This window comes from Typopeltis vanoorti, chromosome 20 (assembly GCF_054136105.1).
Source record: "Typopeltis vanoorti isolate ZY-2024b chromosome 20, IOZ_Tvanoo_1.0, whole genome shotgun sequence".
NCBI classification, from domain to species: domain Eukaryota; kingdom Metazoa; phylum Arthropoda; class Arachnida; order Uropygi; family Thelyphonidae; genus Typopeltis; species Typopeltis vanoorti.
The window spans coordinates 91333000-91355816 of record NC_143568.1 but is presented as its reverse complement, the minus strand read 5'-3'; the positions used below and the strand labels follow the sequence as shown (position 1 = coordinate 91355816).

Sequence of the window (22817 nt, the reverse complement as noted above, 5' to 3'; positions counted from 1 at the left end):
GGATAAAACTGAATTTCATATTGAAAAGAATAACATGTAAGAAAGTTTTAAAGCGAATAAAAGTTGAGCAGCTCTCAGATGTGAACTGTAGACTAAAATACACAAATAAAGATTATTGAAGAAAAAATGAAAGAGTTTTAGAACAGGAACCAAACCTTGGATATTCAGTGGCAAGACTTGAAGAAAACCATGCTTGATTCAGCCAGAGAGGCATGTGGTGAGGTTGTCTGCAAGGATAGAAAAAATCAGAACTCCAAGAAGTTAAAGAGGCAGTGAAGGAAAAGAAGAAAGCATATCAAAAGTTCCTGGCAAATAAGTCAGCTTGTGCTCTTAGAGAATACAGAGACAAATGTAAGAAAGCTAAACAGTGTGTAAAACTAGCTAAACAAACTTCATGGGAGGATTTTGGCAAGAACAGAAAATAAATATCAAGAAGGTGATAAGATATTCTGGAGGTTGTTGATGAAGCTTAGAAATGGAGGAAAGAGTGCTGTAAAAGGAGTTAGAGATGATAAAGGCGACATGAAAATGGGAGAAAAAGATATCCTTGAAGCATGGAGTAATTACTTTGAAAAATTGCTAAATGAAACAAGCAGTGATAGCACAGTGGTGAAAAGCACTCAACAAGCATTTAGTCAGGAATATATATCCATACTTTTTATTATTTATTATTACTAAATATTTATTTAATATTACTTAATATTTATTATTACTTGAAGTAGAAAAAGCCATCAAAGACTTGAAATGTGGAAAGGCAGCAGGAGTAGATGATATTCGACCAAAAATGCTGAAATATGGTGGTATAAAAGTCTTACAGTGGCTGCACTGCACAGTTCAAAAGGCCTGGACAGAGGGACGAATTCCCGATGATTGGAGTAGAGCTCTCATAGTACCCATACATAAAAAGGGAAATAAAACTGAATGTGAGAATTTCTCTACTGAGTGTTCCTGGCAAGATCTATGTAAGTATACTTGAGAAACGGTTGAGAAGAATTGTGGAAGAAAAGCTTGGTGAAGAACAAGCTGGATTCAGGTCAAATAGAGGCTGTCAGGATCAGATCTTCACTTTATGACAAATAGTCGAGAAAGCATGGGAATATAACAAAGATCAGTATTTAAGTTTTGTTGATTTGGAAAAGGCATATGACAAGGTGCCAAGAGAAAAGCTATTCAGTAAGCTAAAGTTATATGGTGTCAATGGGGCATTATATCAAGCAATTCTTAGTCTTTATTTGAGTTGTAAGTCAGCAGTTAGAATTGAAGGATGTACAGGAAGATGGTTTAATGTTAAATCTGGTGTGAGACAAGGATGTACATTATCCCCTCTGTTATTTATTATCTATATGGATCACATTATGAAAGAAAGTAGTATTAAACATGATATCAAAATTAGAGCTGACATTAAGCGGATGATGTTATACTTCTAAATAAATCCCCTACAAGTCTGCAAGATTCTCTGACTAAATTGAATAACTGTTGTAATAGATATGGTATGAAGGTCATCAATAAAAAGACAAAGACAATGAAAATAGGCAGAATCATTGAAAATGTCAACTGTGTTGCAAATGGAGAACCTGTGGAACAAGTAAAACATTTAAGCTACTTAGGCACGATTTTTAGTGAAGATGGTAAATTAAATATAGAAATAGACAACAGAATCAGCAAGCTGGTATGGTGGGAAGTCAATTGAATAAATTCATATAGAATAAGAGAGAAACTAGTCGGAACTGGTTTGAACACTGTCTTGTATACAAGACAGTGTTCAAACCAGTTTTAACTTATGGATCTGAGAGCTGGGTCAGAAGTAAAACACTTGACCAAAGACCGCAGTTATGAGTCCTGAGAGAGATTATAGGCGTGAACAGATGGCATCAATGGCAATATCATATTAAAAATGAGGATATTAGGAAAGAACTTGACATTGTCAGCATCCAGGAATGTGTTAGCAGAGCTAATCTCAGGTGGTATGGTCACTTAAATAGAATGGGAGAGGAAAGATTAGCAAAACAAGTGTTCTCTGCCAGGTTGGCAGGAAAACGACCGAGAGGAAGACCAAGATATAGGTGGATTGATACGGTACAAAGTGCCTTAGACAATAGAAATATAAGATCTGATAATGTTGGAGTCTTGACAAGTAACAGACTGATTTGGAGGAAAATTGCAGATAGAAGTTAGTAATGATGTAATTTTTTTCATGTAGTACTATCATTTCCTGTACACCCCTTGAGGGTACATGGCAGGAATTTGATGATGATGATAAAATATAAATGCTGATGATACCTGGAATACCAACAAATAAGACAATAATCTGGAGGAAAGTTGTTGATAGAAAGTAATAATGTAAACAATCATTTAGTATTATCATGGTATCTATCTATAGAGGATACATATCAGAAATTAGATGATTGGGACATTGGCTGATTTCAGTAATTCTGGATACACTGTTATATGTCATTTCTGAATTCCTTTTAGATATTTTTTTTTTGAATCAAATTATGATTCAAGAAAAAAAAAATTAACAAAGACAGCAGTTTACAAACCTTCAACACCACTATCGTCATTAGTGGTATTTTTCTTTTCTTCTTGTTCATCATCATCATCTTCTTCAGAGAATTCATCTTCACTTTCTGAATCAGGCTTTCTTTTACCTAAGGGAAAAAAAAAAGGACTCTTGAATATAATTAAGAAAAAATGAGAATGTGATGACTAAGAATTTTAACAATAATTACCTCTTCCTCTTTACACACACACACACAAAAGTCTGTCAGTAAACTATTTATACAACCTCTAATATTAATAGTCTAATTGCACTATAACATATGCTGTAATAGGTGAACTTATACACCATAATACCATTAAAAAAAAGTCCACAACAAAGTCCAGTACTATTCTAAAGGAAATTCATTACAGCTCACTGTATCATCTATTATCATTATATTAACATAAGTTGATAACAGATTTTTAAGGCATAAACAGAGAAATCAGATCAGTTAGCTATGCATTGCTAATTTCTTGTTGGTATAACTGAGTTCATATCAGTAAATATGGAAATTTAAGGTACAAATCACACCTTAAAATTTACAAGATGAACACTAGATCTGAATGAGATATTTACTAGTAAACTACAGATAAAGGCAGTTTGTGAGAATACAAATGGAATAGTAATGTGCACTTTACCCCAGTAATTCATTAGCACAGCCAGAATGATAACTCATCTTAAATCTTTTGGATGGAAAAAACTAGGATTGTCTTGGAAATAAAAGGACTAACTGACCTTCAATTGAAAAAAACTAAAGGTGAGCATATTCTTACTACAGCAAACCCACAAGGAACTGTTAAAAACAAATATTGAATAGTCCAAACTTTATATAATGGTTGCCTAAGTTGAAACTTGAATTAAGGGTTAACATTATCATACCCTGATCTAGGGATTGTATACGCCAGGGTTGGCCAAACTGCAACTTGTGAGCCACACATTATATTGACAAATAATGTGTGGTTTGCAGAAATATGTTGGTTGAGCTCCTTTTTGCATCACAATTAATATAACACGTAAATAAAAAAAATTTCAAGCTTTATAATTATTTACTGGGTATACATTGAGAGTCCACTGGATTAAAATGTAAGTTTAATGCTAGTTTGCATCAGGGATGAAAGAAATTTCAGATTAACAAGGATTACAGAGGAATTTTGCTGGAGAATCAGTAATTGTACAAGTCAGTGCTGACAAAGTTAGTTTTAGTGGGTGTGGCTTGTGATCGCACGATTGTGGCATGTATAGCCGTGTTGTGGGCATTGAAATTAGTGGAACATTAGCGGGATACTTGGTACTGTTGACTTTCATTGCGCATGTTGGAACTTACTGTTTTTTTTTTTTTAACTTTAATTTTTTTAGAAGTGTCTATGAAAATTTTGTAAAGGAAGATGGCATCATCAAATTGTAAGAAGCAAAAGTATGAAGATGAAAAAAAAAATTTAATCAAGAGTAGGAGGAAGATTTTTCATTCACTGTGAACAAATAGTAAATAATTTAGAAGGAACAAAAGTCTTCATTAAGCTGGTTCTTCAGTCCTTTCAGATGTATTAAGTGAAGGAGTAAATTGTTTCCAGGACAAATTACACTCTAAGAATGTAATGTCCCATACCTTACTAAAGGTTCTTTCTAGACTAGATGAAGAAAAGCTATCCCTGAATTGTTCAAAATGTGAGTTCTTTCAAAAGGAAATTATGCTCATAAGTTGTCAAGTTAGTAATACAGATGTTGCCCAAATTAATCCTCAGAAGGAGGTCGAACAAATCCAAGACATCAAGATAGATGATGTGAATGAGACACTCAAGTTACAAAATTGGGGAAAGTCCATCATGAATATAACACTAACTAAGCTTAAGACAAGAATAATTGTTAATAGGATTGACAAATCACCTTAATTTTGATAATCCAGCAAATTGTGAGATTAATCCTAAAGAAGGTAGTGAGTCTAATTCAAAGAATAGCGAAGTTCAATATTCCTGGAGAAAAAAAAAAATTAAGCCTTTGTAAAATGTCTCATGATCAATAACTTATGTTCATTTTTTACATGTTTTTCTAGGGGAATCGCCCTTCAAGAAATGTCAATTTTGTCTGTAATAACTTTGTATTTGTAATAACTTAATCATAGGCCTTTTGTTAAAATAATGTGGTGCATGACGTCATGCACCACATGTAATGCTGTTAACCCATGTCGATACATAGCAATTTCAAAAGACATGCAAAGTATGATGTCATCATATTCAGATGTCAACACACATATGGAAGTTTAGAGAAACGTGCATGTGTACAATGGAAGTCCAGGCCTTTATAAGCAAAATCGCCAAAACGTTTGTCTTAGGTTTCTCAATCTTCTCGTACCTGAGTCTGCCGCCACGTGAGATCCATTGTCAGTAATCGAAAGAGAAGCATCGCAAGTCTTAGGTTTCTCAATTTTCTCTTACCTGGATCAACTGGCATGAGAAGTAATGTGTTGATCGTCAAGATGTCTCGCTAGGAAAGAGCTGCACATTGCCGCCATGTTTAGGGAGGACAGAGAATAATTGATTCGGACAAAGAAGAAATTTGGCAGGAGATCAAGAACGAGCTGGCAGAAAGAAAGATAACAAAGAGGGCACTTTTGTCTGGACAAAAGATTCATGTAAAAGCAGTGCTGAGCAAGAACTGCAAGTACTTCTATATATGATATTTCCAAGCAAGAAAGTACATCAAGTGTATAGGTACAATACAATTGTGTAAGTTAATATCGAAAGCTCACTCAAGGTGTGTCTTAATCTCAACTGTACTAGATAATGTAAATTAATACTGAATTAAGCTTACTCAAGTTATGTTTTACTTCCAGTTGTGTATGTATAACTAGCAAGATTTTCTAGATTGTAATTTAACTCCCAGGAAGTTAAATTACAATGTAATGCAATTGTATATATACGAGGGTGGTCTGAAAAGTTCTCGGCCTTGACCATAGATGGCAACACTATTGGCAAGATTTTTTTCTATGTTGGTACATCTGTCATAAGCGTCCATGTGAAATTGCAAGTCATTCTCAAGTAGTTTGTTTTATACAGCTGTCTGAAGCAAAAGTGTTGTCTGTATCCCTTGAAATGGATAAAACTGAGTATTGTGTGGTTATAAAATTCTTTGTAAAAGAAGGTTTAATGCCAAAAGAAATTCATTCGAAGTTCATGGGCATTCTTCTTCGTTTTCGACAATTAAGAAATGGGGTTCCGAGTTTAAATGCGCCGTACCACCCTTGAAGATGATCCACGTGAAGGACATCCAAAAAGTGTAACAACACCAGAAATCATTGATCAAGTGCATGGTATGGTAGTGGATGACCGGCGAGTCAAAGTGCGTGAAATTGCTGAGACTATAGGCATTTCAAAAGAATGTGTAGGCTTGCATGAAGAATTGCATATGAAAAAGCTTTGCGTAAGATGGATGCCACGCTTGCTCACAGCAGATCAACAACGCACTCGCATGAAAATCTCTGAACAGTGCTTGGAGCGTTTTAACAAGAATAAAACTGATTTTGTGCGTCAATTTATTACTATGGATGAGATTTGGATTCACAATTACACACCAGAATCCAAACAGTGGACAGAAGTCAGTTGTTTAGCGCTAAAGAAGACAAAGTTGGTTCCTTCAGCAGGAAAGGTCATGGCATTGGTGTTTTGGGATGCTAAAGGCATTTGAAAAGGGTAAAACAATAACTGGGGGAATATTATTCCAATCTTTTAACCATACTAGATGAAAAAATTCGTGAGAAAAGACCCAGTTTGCAGAAGAAAAAAATCATCTTTCACCAGGACAATGCACCTGCCCACAAAAGTGTTTTGACAATGGGAAAATTAAGGGATCTGCACTATGAATTATTGGAACATCCACCCTATTCCCAGATTTTGCTCCCTCTGACTTTTATCTCTTCCTAAAAACTCTTCCTTGGTCAGTGTTTTTCTTCGAATCAAGAGGCGATTGTAGCTGTAGAGGAGTGTTTTGCAGATCTTACTGAGAACCACTACAGGGATGGGATAATGGCGCTGGAGCATCACTACAATAAATATATTAGTCTTATGAGAGATTATGTTGAAAAATAAAAATAATTTCAAAATTATAAATTCGTTTTTTCATTGTTAGTCAAGAACTTTTCAGACCACCCTCGTATATGTTAATGTGGACCAGGCTGTGTAAATAATGCTCCTGATTTAATTAAATGGTTTGTGAACAACACATTGAACTGATTCTGTCAATGCACTATCCTGAAAAATTCTAACCTGCATTAGATTAAGTTATCGATAATCAAGCCATGACTAATTATTAAAGGTAAAGATTAACATAAGCAGGGAATAAAACAATATCAGCTTTGTCTTTAGTTTGAAAAATCTTATTATCTCACACTCAATACATGGTCTAACTGACACAGTCGGAAAACAAATTTGTTAGACTACAGTGTGAGAGCACAAGATATAGTAGAAATAAATAAATGGTAGTAGTTGATAGTTACAGCAGTCGACCATTTATGACATTTTCATGAAGTTTAAGTAAAAAACAAAACAAAAAAAAAAGACGAAGCAGGGTTGTAAATAAGTGAAATGCAAACGATTAAACATGACAACTACATACGCGAATAAGCATTATTATTATTACATGCATGTAACAATAAAAACGTGTAATATTTGTTTTAGCTCTCAAACATCTTAAGTTTAATGTATGTGGCTCGTATGTTAAATAACATTGGTCACCCCTGGTATACACTATGTTGACATAACTAATGAGATTGTAAAGACTTCAGATACTAAACCTAAATTTAACACCAGTCCTTCAATGGCTTTGTTCATACCTTTCACCCTTCCAGGCATATCCTCCTCTGGTGTGATAATGTGAATGAGTCAGATATTTGGGAGGACCAATATAAGTAGGTTGATGCAATTAAGAGTGCTTCAGAAGATCACAATGCAACATCTGATTAAATCAGACACCTGACAAATAACAGACCAATAATTTTTTCTGGTATATACTCACTTTGTGAGGAAGTATGTCATGAAGTTTAATCCTACTGACAAGGATAGTTATTATGGACTAGTCTTCCTTCAGTTGACTGCAGACAACATACTGTTGCTTTAACGTAGTAAAAGTAGCTTGCACCCAACATTTCATTCCAAAAATGTTCAATGAGTTGCGATCAGGGGACTGTATGCAAACCAATCAAGTTGTTCCATACTACACTGCAATAGTATCTGCAGTATTATGTTGAAAGATGCATGGGTCTGTTTCATAAAACTTTGGGCTTAAGGCTACCACACCATGCCATCATAAAAGAGTGGTATGATTTGCTGCTTCAATGTCAGTAATTTCTAATGCTCTAGGACCAGCCATACCATTTTTTACGTCAGCATAGTATGCACTGGTGATAGCCACAACTGACTGATGTTTGGTTTATGTGCATCTACCCAGTACAAAAACAAGCTACATATGCTAGTAGAATATCTCAATGTCTTAATAACCTCATCTGAAAGAATAAGAATATGAGTCAAAAATAAAAATCATGAATAAGAATCAAGATAAATTAGATGAATGAACTACTGATGAAAACTTTAAGAAAAATTGAAGGTGTAACAACAACAAAAGAAAAGGTGTCAAAGGGAAAGAAAAAGGTGACTAGGTGAAACTAGCACCCACCCAGAAAAAAAAACAAGGCTCTATAGCTTTTTATGTAATGTCACCACTAACCTGATTTCTTGTATATTCTATTTTGTGAACTCCTGGTTAATAGGTTCCACATTAGACTGCCAAGATTTACATACCACTTGCGCATATTTAGTTCCTGAGTAACTAAAGTATGATCATCTTTCACTAAGTTCTTTTCTGTGCTACTGACAGTATAAGCTACAAAGAAGGATTGACTTGTCTCTAAGACATATCTTTTTGCCTTACACAGCAGCCATGTGTGATGGGAGGAATATAAACATCAGAATATTTCCTTCTAAAATTGCAACAGGCACAATACTTATTTCATATGTATCTGGAATATGAGTTCGCAGATTACAGGAGAAATCAAGATAAAAAAAGTGATTAATTAAGCAAGGAATCTGGATACTACGTAAGAAAAAGACTATGGTGTAATTCATCATTCCATATTACTGATTTCCCATAATTTATGCACCAGTCATGATTTTTACATCAGTGTACTTTCTGCTGTTGGCTGATGTATCAAGATTAACCTCTTTCCTTTTCTTTGTTACCTATAGACTAGGAATTTGAATTCTGCTGTGATATGAATTTGTGACTGTTCTCAGAAAAGATTTTCAACTCAGTGTAAGATATACCATCACCTTGCTTACTGGAGAAATGAAATGGCTTGAACAAAATACCATGTTTGGTTTCTAAAGCAAGGTTCCCATATTATCTTTTAACTATTAGCCCATCTAGTGTTACAAGTTGGTAAGTTTTATTTTATTATGTATCTATTTTTATTGTCAAGTCATTTTAATTATTTACATCATCTACTATTATTGTACTTATTATATAAGTATGTCTTTTTGCTATCTTGTCAAAATTTAATGATGCAATAATGACTGCATTAGAAGACATTGCTCTAAGCAGAGAAGTGCCAAGGTTACAAACTTTTAAAAATATATGTAGATGAAGGGAGGAAAAGCACTGAAGCAAGTACAATTAGATGAGAGTATTAACTACCCAGAGTAAATGACAGGAGTAATTTACTGATAGAGTATATCATTCTTTCTTAGGTTGGCTGTAGACAGTGAGTGCAATAGAGATGCCTTAACTTTTCTTTTGGGTTAGGCTCTAAGGCCTATCACCAAGTAACATAGTTTCATATAAATTTAATTATTGCTCAACAGGGTAGTTAATTCTACCTGCATAGCCTGCTACATTTGTCCATTCTATTCTCAGGATGGTTTGCCTATTTTGCAGGATGATAAACTCTGAAACTGGAAGATACCTTCAGTTGAAAAGATCTTGCAAAGGTTCTTTAAATCATCCGGGATTTGAACTGAGATCTTTCACACCAAAGGGTATTTTCACTATCGACTGAGCTACAAAGGCATGGCATCTATATATTTATATTTCATAGTTAGCATTGTGAACGTCATTGTGCCATGCTTCTGCATTAACTGGAAATTTGCAGCAGTTTGTTTATTATCCACTTGTGAAATTTTGCATGCTGTCATCATTACTCTATATGCTTACACAAGTTAAGTAGATGCCAATGAAGTATGTAACACACAAATTTCTCATTGTGATGACCATTTTATAAATTTAGCAATGTCTATAGAAACTGCTTCTTTTATTAAAATATCCCAGTCTCTCTGAATTAGTAATATTTTAAAGGACTATCAAATATATACCAACTAATAACAATGATCAAATACTTGCTGGACTTCTGTTCATGGAAGTGGCTAGTCATTCCTAACATAAAGAAATGCATAGATTCACAGAGAGAGAGAACACATGCACAAAAATTAAGAAAAGTTAACACTTTTCTTAGTTTTTAATTTTGGGTACAAGAGTAAACACAGTATCTGAAACAGGAAGTGAACATTCCATTTTGAGTTCAGATAAAAATGAATACTAATGCTGAAAAGAAAAATATGTGCAAAAGTTTTAAAAAGAAGCAAAGAGAGGCTTTTTAAAGTGAACTGTAGACTCAAATACAGGTGACCCCCATATAACATAAAAGTTAGATTCCTATAAAATGTCATATAGTGACAAACTGACCAAAGCTAACCAACATATGCCCCCCCCCCCCTCTCATAACTACTGGAAACTTAATTTTTATAAAATTAATATTAGGTTTCCAATAGTAACAGCTGAACAAACATCTCACAAACTATGATAGATATTTGTCAGATAATCTAAGTTCATTTAATTTTCTTCCTTTTCATCACTACTAAGTGCACTCAAACAAGAATGTGTTCTCTCTTGCAGAATATCTTCATTCACCTCCTAAACTTTCTTCTGCAGCGTTTAAATTTCACGTGTCTTTTGTTCTCTTTACATCCAAGTTCTTCATCCTCAAGTCCTCTTCTACCAGCTCCCTCCATCTCTTCTTTGAACACCCACGCTTCCTCCTTCCTTGCACATCCATCTGCATGACTCTTCTTCCCACATATTCGTCCTCCCTCCTCATCACATGACCAAACCATCTCAACCTTGCCTCCTGTATCTTTGCTCCTAAGTTCGTAACTTTCACTGTTCCCCTCACATAGTAATTTCTCAGACGATCCTCTGGTCACACCGCACATCCACCTAAGCATTCTCATCTCTGCTACTTCCATCCTGCTGATGTTATTTTTCCTCAGGGCCACAATTTCTATAGCATACGTCATAGCTGGCCTCACTACTGTCCTATAGATTTTGCCTTTCATATTGATCAGCACCCTCTTATCGCATAACATTCCAGCCATCTCTCTCTCCAGTTCCTCCAACCTGCATCCCACTTCCTTCTCAGCTCCTCCATCTTCTTCCACTGTTGAATCTAAGTATCTAAAGTCCCTCACCTTCCTGATGACATTTCCTTCCAGCTCCAGATCTCTCTCTCCTGGCCGCCGCCCACTGTGCAACACATATACTCTGTCTTACTTCTGCTCAGTCTCATACCTCTCTCGTCCAGTACTTTTCTCCATCTTTCCAGTTTAGTTCCCGCCTCTTCTCTTGAATTTGCATACAACATTGTCCAAGGCGCATCTTCTCTCACCTCCTCCGTCACCACCTCCATCACAATGTTAAACAGAAACGGACAATGCTGACCCTTGATGCAAGCCAACTGTTACTTGAAAACTTTCTGTCTGTCACAGACAGGTCCGAACAATTGTCTTCACATTTCTGTACATCTCCCGCACCAACCTGACATATTTCTCCGGAACCTTCTTCTTCCTCAGACACCTCCAGACTTCTTGCCTTGGCGCTCTATCGTATGCTTTCTCCAGATCAATAAATGCCAGATGTAGCTTCCATTGTTTCTCTCAAAACTTTTCCATCATCTGCCGTAACCAAATAGCATCTGTTGTTGATCTACCAGGCATGAAGCCAAATTGTTCTTTTGCAATCTTCACCTCCTTCCTCAATCTTCCATGAAGAACCCTTTCTAGGATTTTCATTGTGTGGGACATCAACTTTATTCCTCTGTAATTTTTACAGTCTTGTGCATTCCCTTTACCCTTGTAGATGGGGACAAGAGTACTCTCCCTCCATTCCTCGGGTATATTTTCCTGTTGGCAAACTTTCATGAACAGGTCCCACAGCAGGTCAATTCCCTCTACCCCCAGTGCCTTCCATGCCTCCACTGGAATCCTGTCGGGGCCCACCGATTTTCCATTCCTCATCCTCTTCATGGCCTCCGTCACTTCCACTCTACTGATGTTCTGCACCATCCCCTCAGAAGGCTGCCCATCTCTCTCTGTGAGTCCTTGCATTTTCCTCATTCAAAATTCCCTCAAAGTATATTCTCCATCTGTTTCTTATATCCACATCCCTCCATAATACTCTTCCTTCAGAGTCTTTGATCTACCTCACATGTAAGATGTCCTTTGCTGCTTTATTTCTACATTTCGCTAGTTGGTAAATTTTTCTATGTCCTTCCTTTGTTTCTAATTGATCATACAGATCTTGATATGCCACGGCCTTCGCCTGTGCCACAACTCTTGGCTTCTTGCTTTCTCTCTCTGTACACCTCTCTGTCCTCTTCCACTCTTGACTCATCCCACTTCTGCTTTGCCTTCCTCTTAACAGTCACTGCCACTTGTACATTATTATTCCACCACCAACCCTCCTTCTGCTCTCTAATCTTTCCAGATGTCTCACCAAGCACCTCGATTGCACAGCTCAGGATTACTTTTGAATTATGTTTCCACCAATCTTGTACACTTTCCAGTCCATCCGAAATCCTCTCTAACACTCTCTCTCCCTAAAACGATTCCTCACACTCTCTTCTTTTAAGCAAAACCACTTAATTGTCTTCATCCCATGGCTTCCAGAGGTTCTTATTTTTGATCTTATTTTAAAGTCTGCGCACAGCAGTCAGTGTTGCTGTGCCACTTGATCTGTTGGAATTACTTTACAATTTGTCACAACCTTAAGATGTTTTCATCTAGTCAAAATGTAGTAAATTTGTGAACTGTTGTTACCACTCCTAAATGTTATCAAATGTTCTTCCCTCTTGTAGAAAAACGAGTTCACAATTTCCAGATCAAACACTACTGCAAAGTCCACAACCCTCTCTCCTTCTTGGTTCACCATTCCCACTCCATGGCCACCATGCACCCTTTCACAGTCTCTATTCTGTCTCCCTATGTGTCCATTCAAGTCTCCTCCGACAATCACCATCTCATTTTCTTCTAGTTCCTTCATTTCTTCATCTAACACGTTCCAGAACTCATCTTTCTCCTCTGCTGAAATATGCGGGGCACATGCACATAATACGACCACCCACTCTTCTCCAAGACCCAATTTCATTCGCATGATCCTGTTGTTCCTTCTACCCACTTCCAGTTACTTCGCCCTTGAAGGTTCTGCATCTAATTGACTGGCTAAGTTTATGCTTTCCCCTATGCTTTTAGTGAAAAATTTGGAACTTCAGAATTTTTATCTATACTACATCCTCTGAATTGATTTGGTTTATTTCCAATGCCATTTCCACCAAATCTGCTTCACTAGTCACATTATCAAAGCCTTTTCCATTTTTTCTGGTTTGAAAATATTTCCTGATTGAACTGACTCTGACCTGGCTTATTTCTTTGAGAGAAATATGATTTTGATACCATCCAAAATTGAAAACAATTCCATACCTCCATCACTTCAATAGGTTTGGAATCAATTTTCTTTTCTAAAATCCATTGTAATGATTATCAGATTAAATGAATTTTAAAAGTGAGATATAATGCCTTTATTTAATGGCTGAATCAAAGAAGTTGTAATAGGAGTGTTACTTCATCAATATTTGGATGAACTCGCACATTATCCGATAGTAATAAAACTTTGGAATCTAGATTTTTCCATTTTAAACAGTTTAACACAGCTCACATAAAGCAATTTAGAAACCCTTTAAATAAATCAGTTATGCAAGCTTCTTTATTTGCTTTCCAATATACCAGTAACATGTTTTTATTTTTCAATGCGTGACGATTAAAGGATCAAAACTAGGTGGTATTTCGAATTCCGTTACTTGGAAATTGTGCTTTGTTATTATAATCTTCTAAAAATGATTTCACTTAATCTTCTGCCCCAAAATAAAGTATAGCAATAGTTCTCAAGGGACTGAAGGTAACTAAACCTTCAGTCCCTTGAGAACTAAGTACTCTAAGCATTAAAAAATAATAATAATAAAAATAAAAAAAATCCTATACTTTAATACCAGCCCTAGCAAGTGTTAGCAGCCAATATTTAGCCATGCCTGCAGCACAAAGCAAAGATGACAGCAACAAAACAGAACGATGACAAAGCACTTCGAGTCTCACTACTGCAAATAGACCTCTTAAAGCTTTAAAATGCTGAAGTTGCAGACTTGATATTACAGAAAAGAAAAAGATTTACTTTGTGATTTTTGTTATCAGTAGACTCAGGCTAGTTCTACCAAAATCGACAAATTGCCACTCTCAACCAGCCAGCCATATTCCTTAAATATCTCCTATATCTCAGCAAGCACATAGATAACCTGGAACACAGCTTATTGTGATCGACAAACACCTTCTCCTGGAAAACTGACACAATCTGAAAAAAGCTCTGCTAACAAGCTTCGTGATTTCATTGCTTCATCAGTTCAAGAAAACATTAAGTACAATGCCATCATCCTAAATTTCCATTCGGAAACTGACACAATGCTAAATGATGATGCTTACAGGCTTGATGAACAATGCAACTTCAACTACAAGAAAATTGTCATGTGTCACCGCTTCAGGTCCGCAATTACATGTAGATATGGAATGAATTTCACACATTTAATATAATAAAATGTGACCTGCAATACAGCAGAGTGGTGTTCACATTGACCACAAACAATAAATTGGAAGGCACCAGCCTTGCATCACGTATAAGAACCCAGCCAGATCTGACCTATGCACAACACAAAAAAAGGGGAGATGAAGCATGAACAATCAATTATAAAGAAGGGATACTAGTGAGAAAATCAAATTGTAAATAATCAGTGTGGAAATCTGATCCCAAACACTGCACAGGGAATGTGTGGTCAAAAGCAAACTTCCAGACAATCCATTTCACGAATATATGTGGTCTTCTAACCTTAACAACGTTCACTTCTACCTCCAGTCTGCAAAACCTGACATACTTAAATCTCAACCTACTCATCTCTGCTTTCCCACCTACACACTAACTAACATCACTTCAGAGGTTGGGTATGTGCATCGTATATCCAACCTGTACAATGCCCGAGGATATATCTCAAGAATTTGATGTTGATTTATTGTTTTCATTCTGTCAATCAGATTCTGTTGTTAATCAGGGATGCGAGCAATTTGCTTTATGGCTATTACTAATATATGTACCTAATATTCCAAGTATTCAGGAGAATACTTATAATATTAAGTACATTCAGGAGAATGACAGGTTGACAGTATTACTGTCAACTTGTTATTCTCCTTTATTTATGACCAAAGCGGGATCATAAATAATGAAGTATAACATGGGGAAGTTCAATCATAATTTTTAAATTAACAAATACATAAAACTGTTGAATATAAGCAATTAACACAGACATATATTATGAAAACAAAAAATTATAAAAATTGATGAGAAACCAAATAAAATTTGAAGAAAAAGCTATGGTGATCACCTCTTCAAATAAGATAACAATATAGTCAACAGGACTGATGCAAATAGGCAATGATGCTAACCTTCAACTGCTCTGCTTGACCAGAATTATTATACAACTTTCACTAGTTGTATTTCAGAAATAGACTGATGTTATTAGGATAGTAGATCACTAAAATCATCCTCTGCAATCAATCAGGATAAGTATCCCAGTTATACAACAGTTTTTGTGATGTTTACAGTGTAATGTATTGCTGACTATTGTACTACTCTTAAAGTCACTAAATTATGCTGCTTGTTCTAGGCATATACTCACATCCTGTGTTATTTGCCTAACAGGCAAGTTACAATATTTCTGAAGGAGCAGATTTTGTGGATGATGGTGATATCTGATCACTCAGCATATAACAAGAATGCTTAAACTAATAATTTAAACTTGAGGCCTACTTTACAATGTTAAATTTCTTTTAATTGAGCCTGTCGCAGATTGCACAAAAATGCTAATCTCTTTGTCAATGAGAAATGTTTCTGAAGAAGAAAAGACCTAGAACAAAGTCAATTTCTCCATTTTTTTAATCATACAGGTTCTTATCCATATGATGTATAACTAAAACTTAGAATTGGAATCTTATAGGTATGTATATAACCTAACCATTTTACTTTTTCTCTCTTTCTTTCAAGCTTTTTCTTATATTTTTAAATTGTCAATAGAGACAAAAATTAGCAGTTTCAATCCATGACTTAAACACACTTCAAGAAAATTCAGAACTCTTGTCCTTGAACTTCGAACTTAAAACAGCAGTAGCAAACGTTTTTGTCCAAAGTCACATATACAGACCAATAAAATTCCAAAACTGAACCTTCAGCTTTACCCTACTATAAATGTATTTAGTCTCTAATTTAGTCTAATCTCAGGATCCAAGCACATTATTCTTTAGACAAGCTTCAAATTCCTAGTGATGCACAAAAACAATTATTTTGAAACATTCCTATGTTTCTATCTCACAATTTTTAGGAGCATGAGCACATTATATGGTTTTTTTTTTCTTCCACTGTCAACCACAGGTAAATTAATTTTTCCACAGGAACTTTTAAAATAACATTGAAAACCAATATTCCTTTAAAAAAAATAAATCTTTTAACACCTTTTATTCCCCAAAGGGAGTAAGTGGAGCTGCTTTAGCTCCAACTTTCTGAAGACAGCTGGGTAACCAGTGATAGTCAGCCCAAGCTATGAATGCATCAAAAGCTTTTTAAGTATGGCAGACAACTGTTGCAATCTTATGGTCCTAAACCCTAACACTTGTATTATTGTTTGGTCTGCAATAATAATGCGAGTTCTACAGTCGATTTTTTTAAACCTGGAGTAATAAACCTGAATTTCTGGTAGGAAAACGTCATCATTATTATTATTTTAAGGGAAATCTTGACAATATGTCCTTCTCATATAACAATATAGAATACTATGTATTTTCATTGAATGCAATGTCATGACAACCGGGTATCACAAACAGAAAAAGCAGTTCAGTCATGGGAGACAAGGTATGTGCATCTGTGGCACAATCAAGACAAAGTTTCCTATTCACTTCATGCCTATTTAATATAATGTAAAGAAAATGTCTACAGGTATTTTAGTTCCAACGATGTAAAGAGGCAGGTACACTTTGTGGATTCTTCTTTTCACTGCAAGATGTTACTTTCCATCAGTGACATTTTTGTGAGGCAAGATTAGGCTTAACAACCTTGCTAGTTTTCAAATGAGAGCAAATCTGTAATCACTGTTGTTTTATTCTCTTTACGATGGAATATTGCTCTGACAAGACAGCTTAAATTTTTATGAACATAATAATTACCTACATATTTTTCTTGTTCAACTAATAATTCAATTAGTCTGTAGACAAATCAGGTAAAGATGTTTTTACAGCATTCTAATAGAATATAAAATTATTAATTAGATAATAAATTCATCCACTCACCTGTACTAATTCCTTGTTGCATGTCAAGTAAAGCCTGTTTCTCAGGGGGAATATAGTCTCCTTCTTTCTCTACTACAAATGGGGAAAGATGAGGAGGCAAAATCACATCAGGAAAGTAATCTTCTACTGGCAGCAACATATTAGCATTAACACTGTCATACACCCACTGAGGTTGAATATAATACCTAAAATACATGAAAGAGTCCATAAATCAAAATCTGTGTTTACTAAGAAACATGAAGTTAACTAGGTAAGTAATTACTAATTTAAATTTTCAATAAAATAATATAATAGTTTAATAAAATTAAAGTATTTAAAGATATTAACTTAATCTCTATCTTCAATGTAAAAACATTTGCAGTGATAATGTGACCGAAATACCCCCCCCCCCAAAAAAAAAGCCAAACCAAGCACAATATACAAAACATAGCAGAATTTATACAAAAAAAAATCACACTGTCACTCGATTATCCACACTAAGTTCTCTTGACAAACCCAAATTGCATGTGCAGGTATACCAACCATTCATTTTCAATGTCCAAATTATATACTTCATGATTTCTTTTGCCACAAGGATAGTAGTGCCTTTGTGAGTTCTGATATTGCTATCAGACACTGCCTACTTTTGAATCCTCTACCTTCTGACTTTCTGGCTCCCCTTTTCCAACATCAAACCAAGCTAGACAAGATGCAGAAATTTTTACCATAAGCAATGATCTAATGCAAATTGTACATGTATCTACCCAAATTCCTGATAAACCTCTTCACCCTTCCTTGATTTCTCTTTAACCAGTAGTTCTTCTTCCAGATGTACAGTAGAAGTCATCCCTCATCTTGGAAACTTAGATCACAATCTTGTGCATGTCTCCTCTCACATAGAATCTCCCTCTTTCCAATGACTCCCAATCTCTGTCCTTAGTAGCATGCACCAAAGGACAAAAGGGAGATGAGCTCTGAAATTTCTACTCTTCCTTTCCATGGTCTTACTATTGCTTCTGCTCTTCTGATCCAAATCTCTACTGTGGGCAAATTGCAGAAATTATCCTCACCGGGATGAAGGCCATCATTCCCCATTCTACCCAAATTTTCATCCACTTTCCATTTAGATACCTCCTAATGGGAAGCACTATGAAAAGGCGAGGCTTGTCATTAGGTCTGAAGCAATGTTCAGTTCTCTGCATTCTTTGATGAGTTTGATGTATGATGTATAATGAGTTTGCAATCTTTTGTGGGTGGGATTCACATTAAAAAAAGTGATGAGAAAAAAATATTGTGTTTTCTGGATCTTTTTGTTTCAACTGCAGGTAAAACAAAGGATGGATGTTAAAGAACAACTGTAGTGACTGCAGTTAGTCACTACAGATTCATACTGAATTTACACTGATGAAGATATATTGGAGTTGGAGGTGTAATTAATTCTTAAAAAGACTTGCCTGCATTGGACTGTCAACTCCTGTTAGTGTTTATTAGCATTCTGCAAGTTGGAAAACATCAATTCCATCCGAATGACTGACCAGAAACAATATGATGGCTTGGGAGGCTTACATGGCTTAGTGATGTCAATATCCTATGCGAACAGAACTTCAGATAAATTTGTGAAGAATACAAAATTATCCTATCCACAAAAGGTTGGTAACCTATATTTGTATTTAGTACCAAGGATAGCCTAAGGATTAGCTATCTAGAATTAAACATGGAACTCTTATTTCAAGACACTTCAGACATCCAATAAACAAGATGTGGTCTCTCACTAGAGAAAGAAATTCATCTACTGCCTTTTATATAAAAATCTATGCAATAGTGGAATACAAACCCATGATCTACTGTTAAAGAGCAAAAACAATGAACACTTCTCTACTCAGCCAACTAGAGTGAGTGGTAGTTCATAAACTTAAATTATCAATCATTTAAGCCTGAAACATAGTTGAAATAGAAATATATGGTAATTGTTTTTGTATATCTCTTCTTGGACTTAATTACACCTCTAGCCTCTCCTATTATAAGCACATCACATTCATAGCTTCTCTGCATCCAAAAATACTAATATCCTTTTTTATTCAATACCCAACATCTATAAAATCTGCCCTACATTAGAATATTATTCTCACATATGACGTGATGCACTGAAAACCTCTAAAAATGCTTCATGCCTTCCAGAGGAGGACAGTTTGATTAATTAGCGATCTTTCTCTTACAGACTCACTCCAGCCATTATCTCATACACACACTGTTTCTGCTTTGTATTTCTTCTGCAGATATTTTTATGGGCAGTGTTTCATTGTACTGGCAACACCATTCTTTCACTTTCCCTCAAACTCATAAATATATAAGCAGCTGCTTTTTGAACATCCATTGACTGTTCAGCTCCAAACGTACTGAAAAACCAGCTTCTAATTCTCTTCTTTTATACCTTCTCTGTGCTCCGGAACATTCTTCCATAAACAGTTTTCCCTAAAAAACTACAACCTACAGCCATTCAAAAAAGCATAACAGGTTCCTTCTTTACACTTTCTCCATGCCAGCAGTGATGTGCTATAGATTTTGCAACCTCTTATGTATGGGCTTTGTATATAAAAAACTCTCACATGACCACTTTAGTTCATTATAATGTGTAAATCATCATTCAGGTGTATTTGATTAAGTATTACATTATTTTCTTCACTCTACATATTTTCAAATGTCATTTTCATCAAGTTCATCATATTGCAGAAATGAATCCTGTATGCTCTGGAGCATTAAGGGATGAAGGATGTCTGTGTTTTTCTGTCTTCTCAGTTTGATTGATAAACAAAATTACACTACATTACTGCACATGCTTTACTTATCTATAAATATTGTTAATAATCATTCTGTCTGTTATTTGTTGTCCAAAAAAAACCTATACAAAACAAAATTCATTATCTCTTCTTGAAAGTAACATCAAAGCACATTTTAAATAAACCAATTTTTTTTAATGCTATTTTTGGCAGAGAGATTTCAGTCTAAATTTTCAAACCTTTTATTTCTAAATAACACCAGAGTATTTACTGTTTATACTTTATATGCATAGCTCTCAGTAAATTAAATTATTTCAGAGTGCTAGTCTGAAATGAAAAATGTTTTAACATGTCACTGGAACTGAAATTCATTACACAGTGTGAGGCCATTGTCCTGCTTATTGGAAGCCTCCACATTTGGTCTCCAGAGCAGGGTTACCAGATTGTACATACTTTGTAAATCCTGCTGTAGAGACCAAACATGGAACTTTTTCATCATTTATTTTGCATGTAAAATAAAATAACAATGCAAACAAAAAAAATAATTTAAAAAACCCTCAGCCATTCACATGCTAATCTGTTATAGGTTTGTTTGCATCCTTTCAAGGATGCGATTCAATAAATAAAATGCCTATTTAAAAAATGAGGGTGCTTAAGGTTCAAAGCTATATAACTGAGAGGAGACCCCCACACAGCCTTTAAAGGAATGCAGAGAACCGCCCAGGACTTCTGACCTAATGTCCAATCCTCACCTTCCCGTGGTGCACCATGTTGGGTATCTACCTGGATACTAAACAAACGAGGATGGACTGACACTTTGGGATTTAGCTGACCAAATTGTATTCTTACTGGATAAAACCAAAATACAAAATGATGGTACAACATGACAAATTTTCATGCCGGCTGGGGCATCACCCGGTTAAACAAGGCCCTTGCTGTTTTAGCCAGGAAACCAGGGTGAACAGCGAAAAGTCAGCTACTGCAACAAATCTGAAAACACATCACAACTCAACATCACCAGAGTTAAAGATTGGTACTATCAACATAAGAAGTCTGAATGGCAAAGAAATGGCGCTAGATGAGAAATCAGATAAGTACCAGATCGACATAATAGGGGTGACTGAAACAAAAAAGACAACTGGTGAGATCTTTCTGAGCAATAAATAAAAAAATGTTATATTCAGGCAATGCAAATCAATGAAAAGAAGGAGTAGCCAGAGTATTCAACATTAATTGCGTGACTAATCTTATTGAATGGCAGGCAGTCTTTTGTATACAACTAACACTAAATTAGCTGTATACAAAACAGTGTTCAAACTAGTTTTAACTTATGGATCTGAGACCTGGGTCAGAAGTAAAACACTTGACCAAAGACTAGAGGCCGCAGGTATGAGAATCCTGAGAAAGATTAGAGGCGTGAATAGATGACATCAATGGCAATATCATATTAAAAATGAGCATATTAGGAAAGAACGTGACATTGTCAGTATCCAGGAATGCATTAGCAAAGCTAATCTCAGGTGGTATGGTCACTTAAACAGAATGTGAAAAGTCACAAGTGTTCTCTGCCAGGAAAACGCCCAGAGGAAGACCAAGATATAGGTGGATTGATATGGTAAAAAGTGCCTTAGAAGATAGAAATATAAGATCTAATAATGTTGGAGTCTTGACAAGTAACAGACTGATTTGGAGGAAAATTGTAGATAGGAAGTTAGTAATTATGTAAATTTTTTCATGTAGTGCTATCATATCCTGTACACTCCTTGAGGGTACATTGCAGGAATTTGATGATGATGAAAAGTTGCATTTTAAAGAAAGATTTAACAATAGTTTTAACATTTTTCATTTGAATTCTGCATACACTATCTTGCTGCTCCAGAATTTTATGTGTGACTGGATATTAACAGTTGTACTAGGAAACCAAAAGAACTGTTACCACTTCAGATGTTACCCAACCCACTAAAAGGAAAATATGTTCAATATTTCCATCTCAAGAGACAGATGACAACCACCTACAGCAAAACGTAGCTTGCCTATGAATGCAAAACATCACATATGAAAGCTGCCATACAGGTAAGTTAGTAAAGAGAAAAATTCTATAACTTTGTTAGGGAACACACTGTAAACACAGTTATGATAGCCTTTGCTGTTTGATTGATATTAATTAGATTGGAGCCGCCAAAATTTTGGGTGGTTTGATGTAACCAATACTGTTAAGGTTTAGTATTTTAATTTTGAAACAACACTTAAGGGAAGAGTCTTTCTGATTTAAATTTACTTTTGCACAATTTTGAAGTTCTATCTCCACACCACAATCCACTAGATTATACTTTCTTTTTTGTTACAAAGACATTATTGGATAAGGGAGTTGAAAAGAGAAGATTGGTTGGCAACATTCAAAAGAAACACGAGTCACATAGCACGTGATTACTTGTTCATGCCTGTATAATTTAATAATATCCAGAAAAGGAAGGCTCTTGTTAGGTTCATATTCAATAGTACACTTGATATGTGAGTACATGGAGTTTTCATTTTTTGTAATCACAAATGAGCTATGTAATCCTCTGATTTACAGCGTTACGTACTGTATCTGAATTACAAAAACTAACCTTGACCACTCCTGTTTACTCATCTGTGACTGTGACATGAGTAAGTAAGCAGATGCCATGTGACTCGTGTCTGTTTTGAATGTTGCCAACCAATCTCTCTTTCTAAGGTAGTATTTAATTTTTTTGGTTTATCAAAACCTTCCTTTACTGACAGATATATCCATCT

The 22817-nt window shown here is 35.3% G+C and overlaps 1 protein-coding gene across 1 annotated transcript in view; it reads right to left on the bottom strand.

Annotated features, from left to right (window-relative positions):
- The window catches only part of LOC150095644 (pescadillo homolog), a 136418-nt gene that overhangs the window by 13748 nt on the left and 99853 nt on the right, over positions 1-22817 (bottom strand). Inside the window, exons 12-13 of the mRNA XM_090409919.1 lie at positions 17287-17471; positions 2541-2648 (exon numbers count right to left, since the gene is read on the bottom strand). Coding sequence (XP_090266045.1) covers positions 2541-2648; positions 17287-17471 — 293 coding nt within the window. The remainder of the gene's footprint in view (positions 1-2540; positions 2649-17286; positions 17472-22817) is intronic.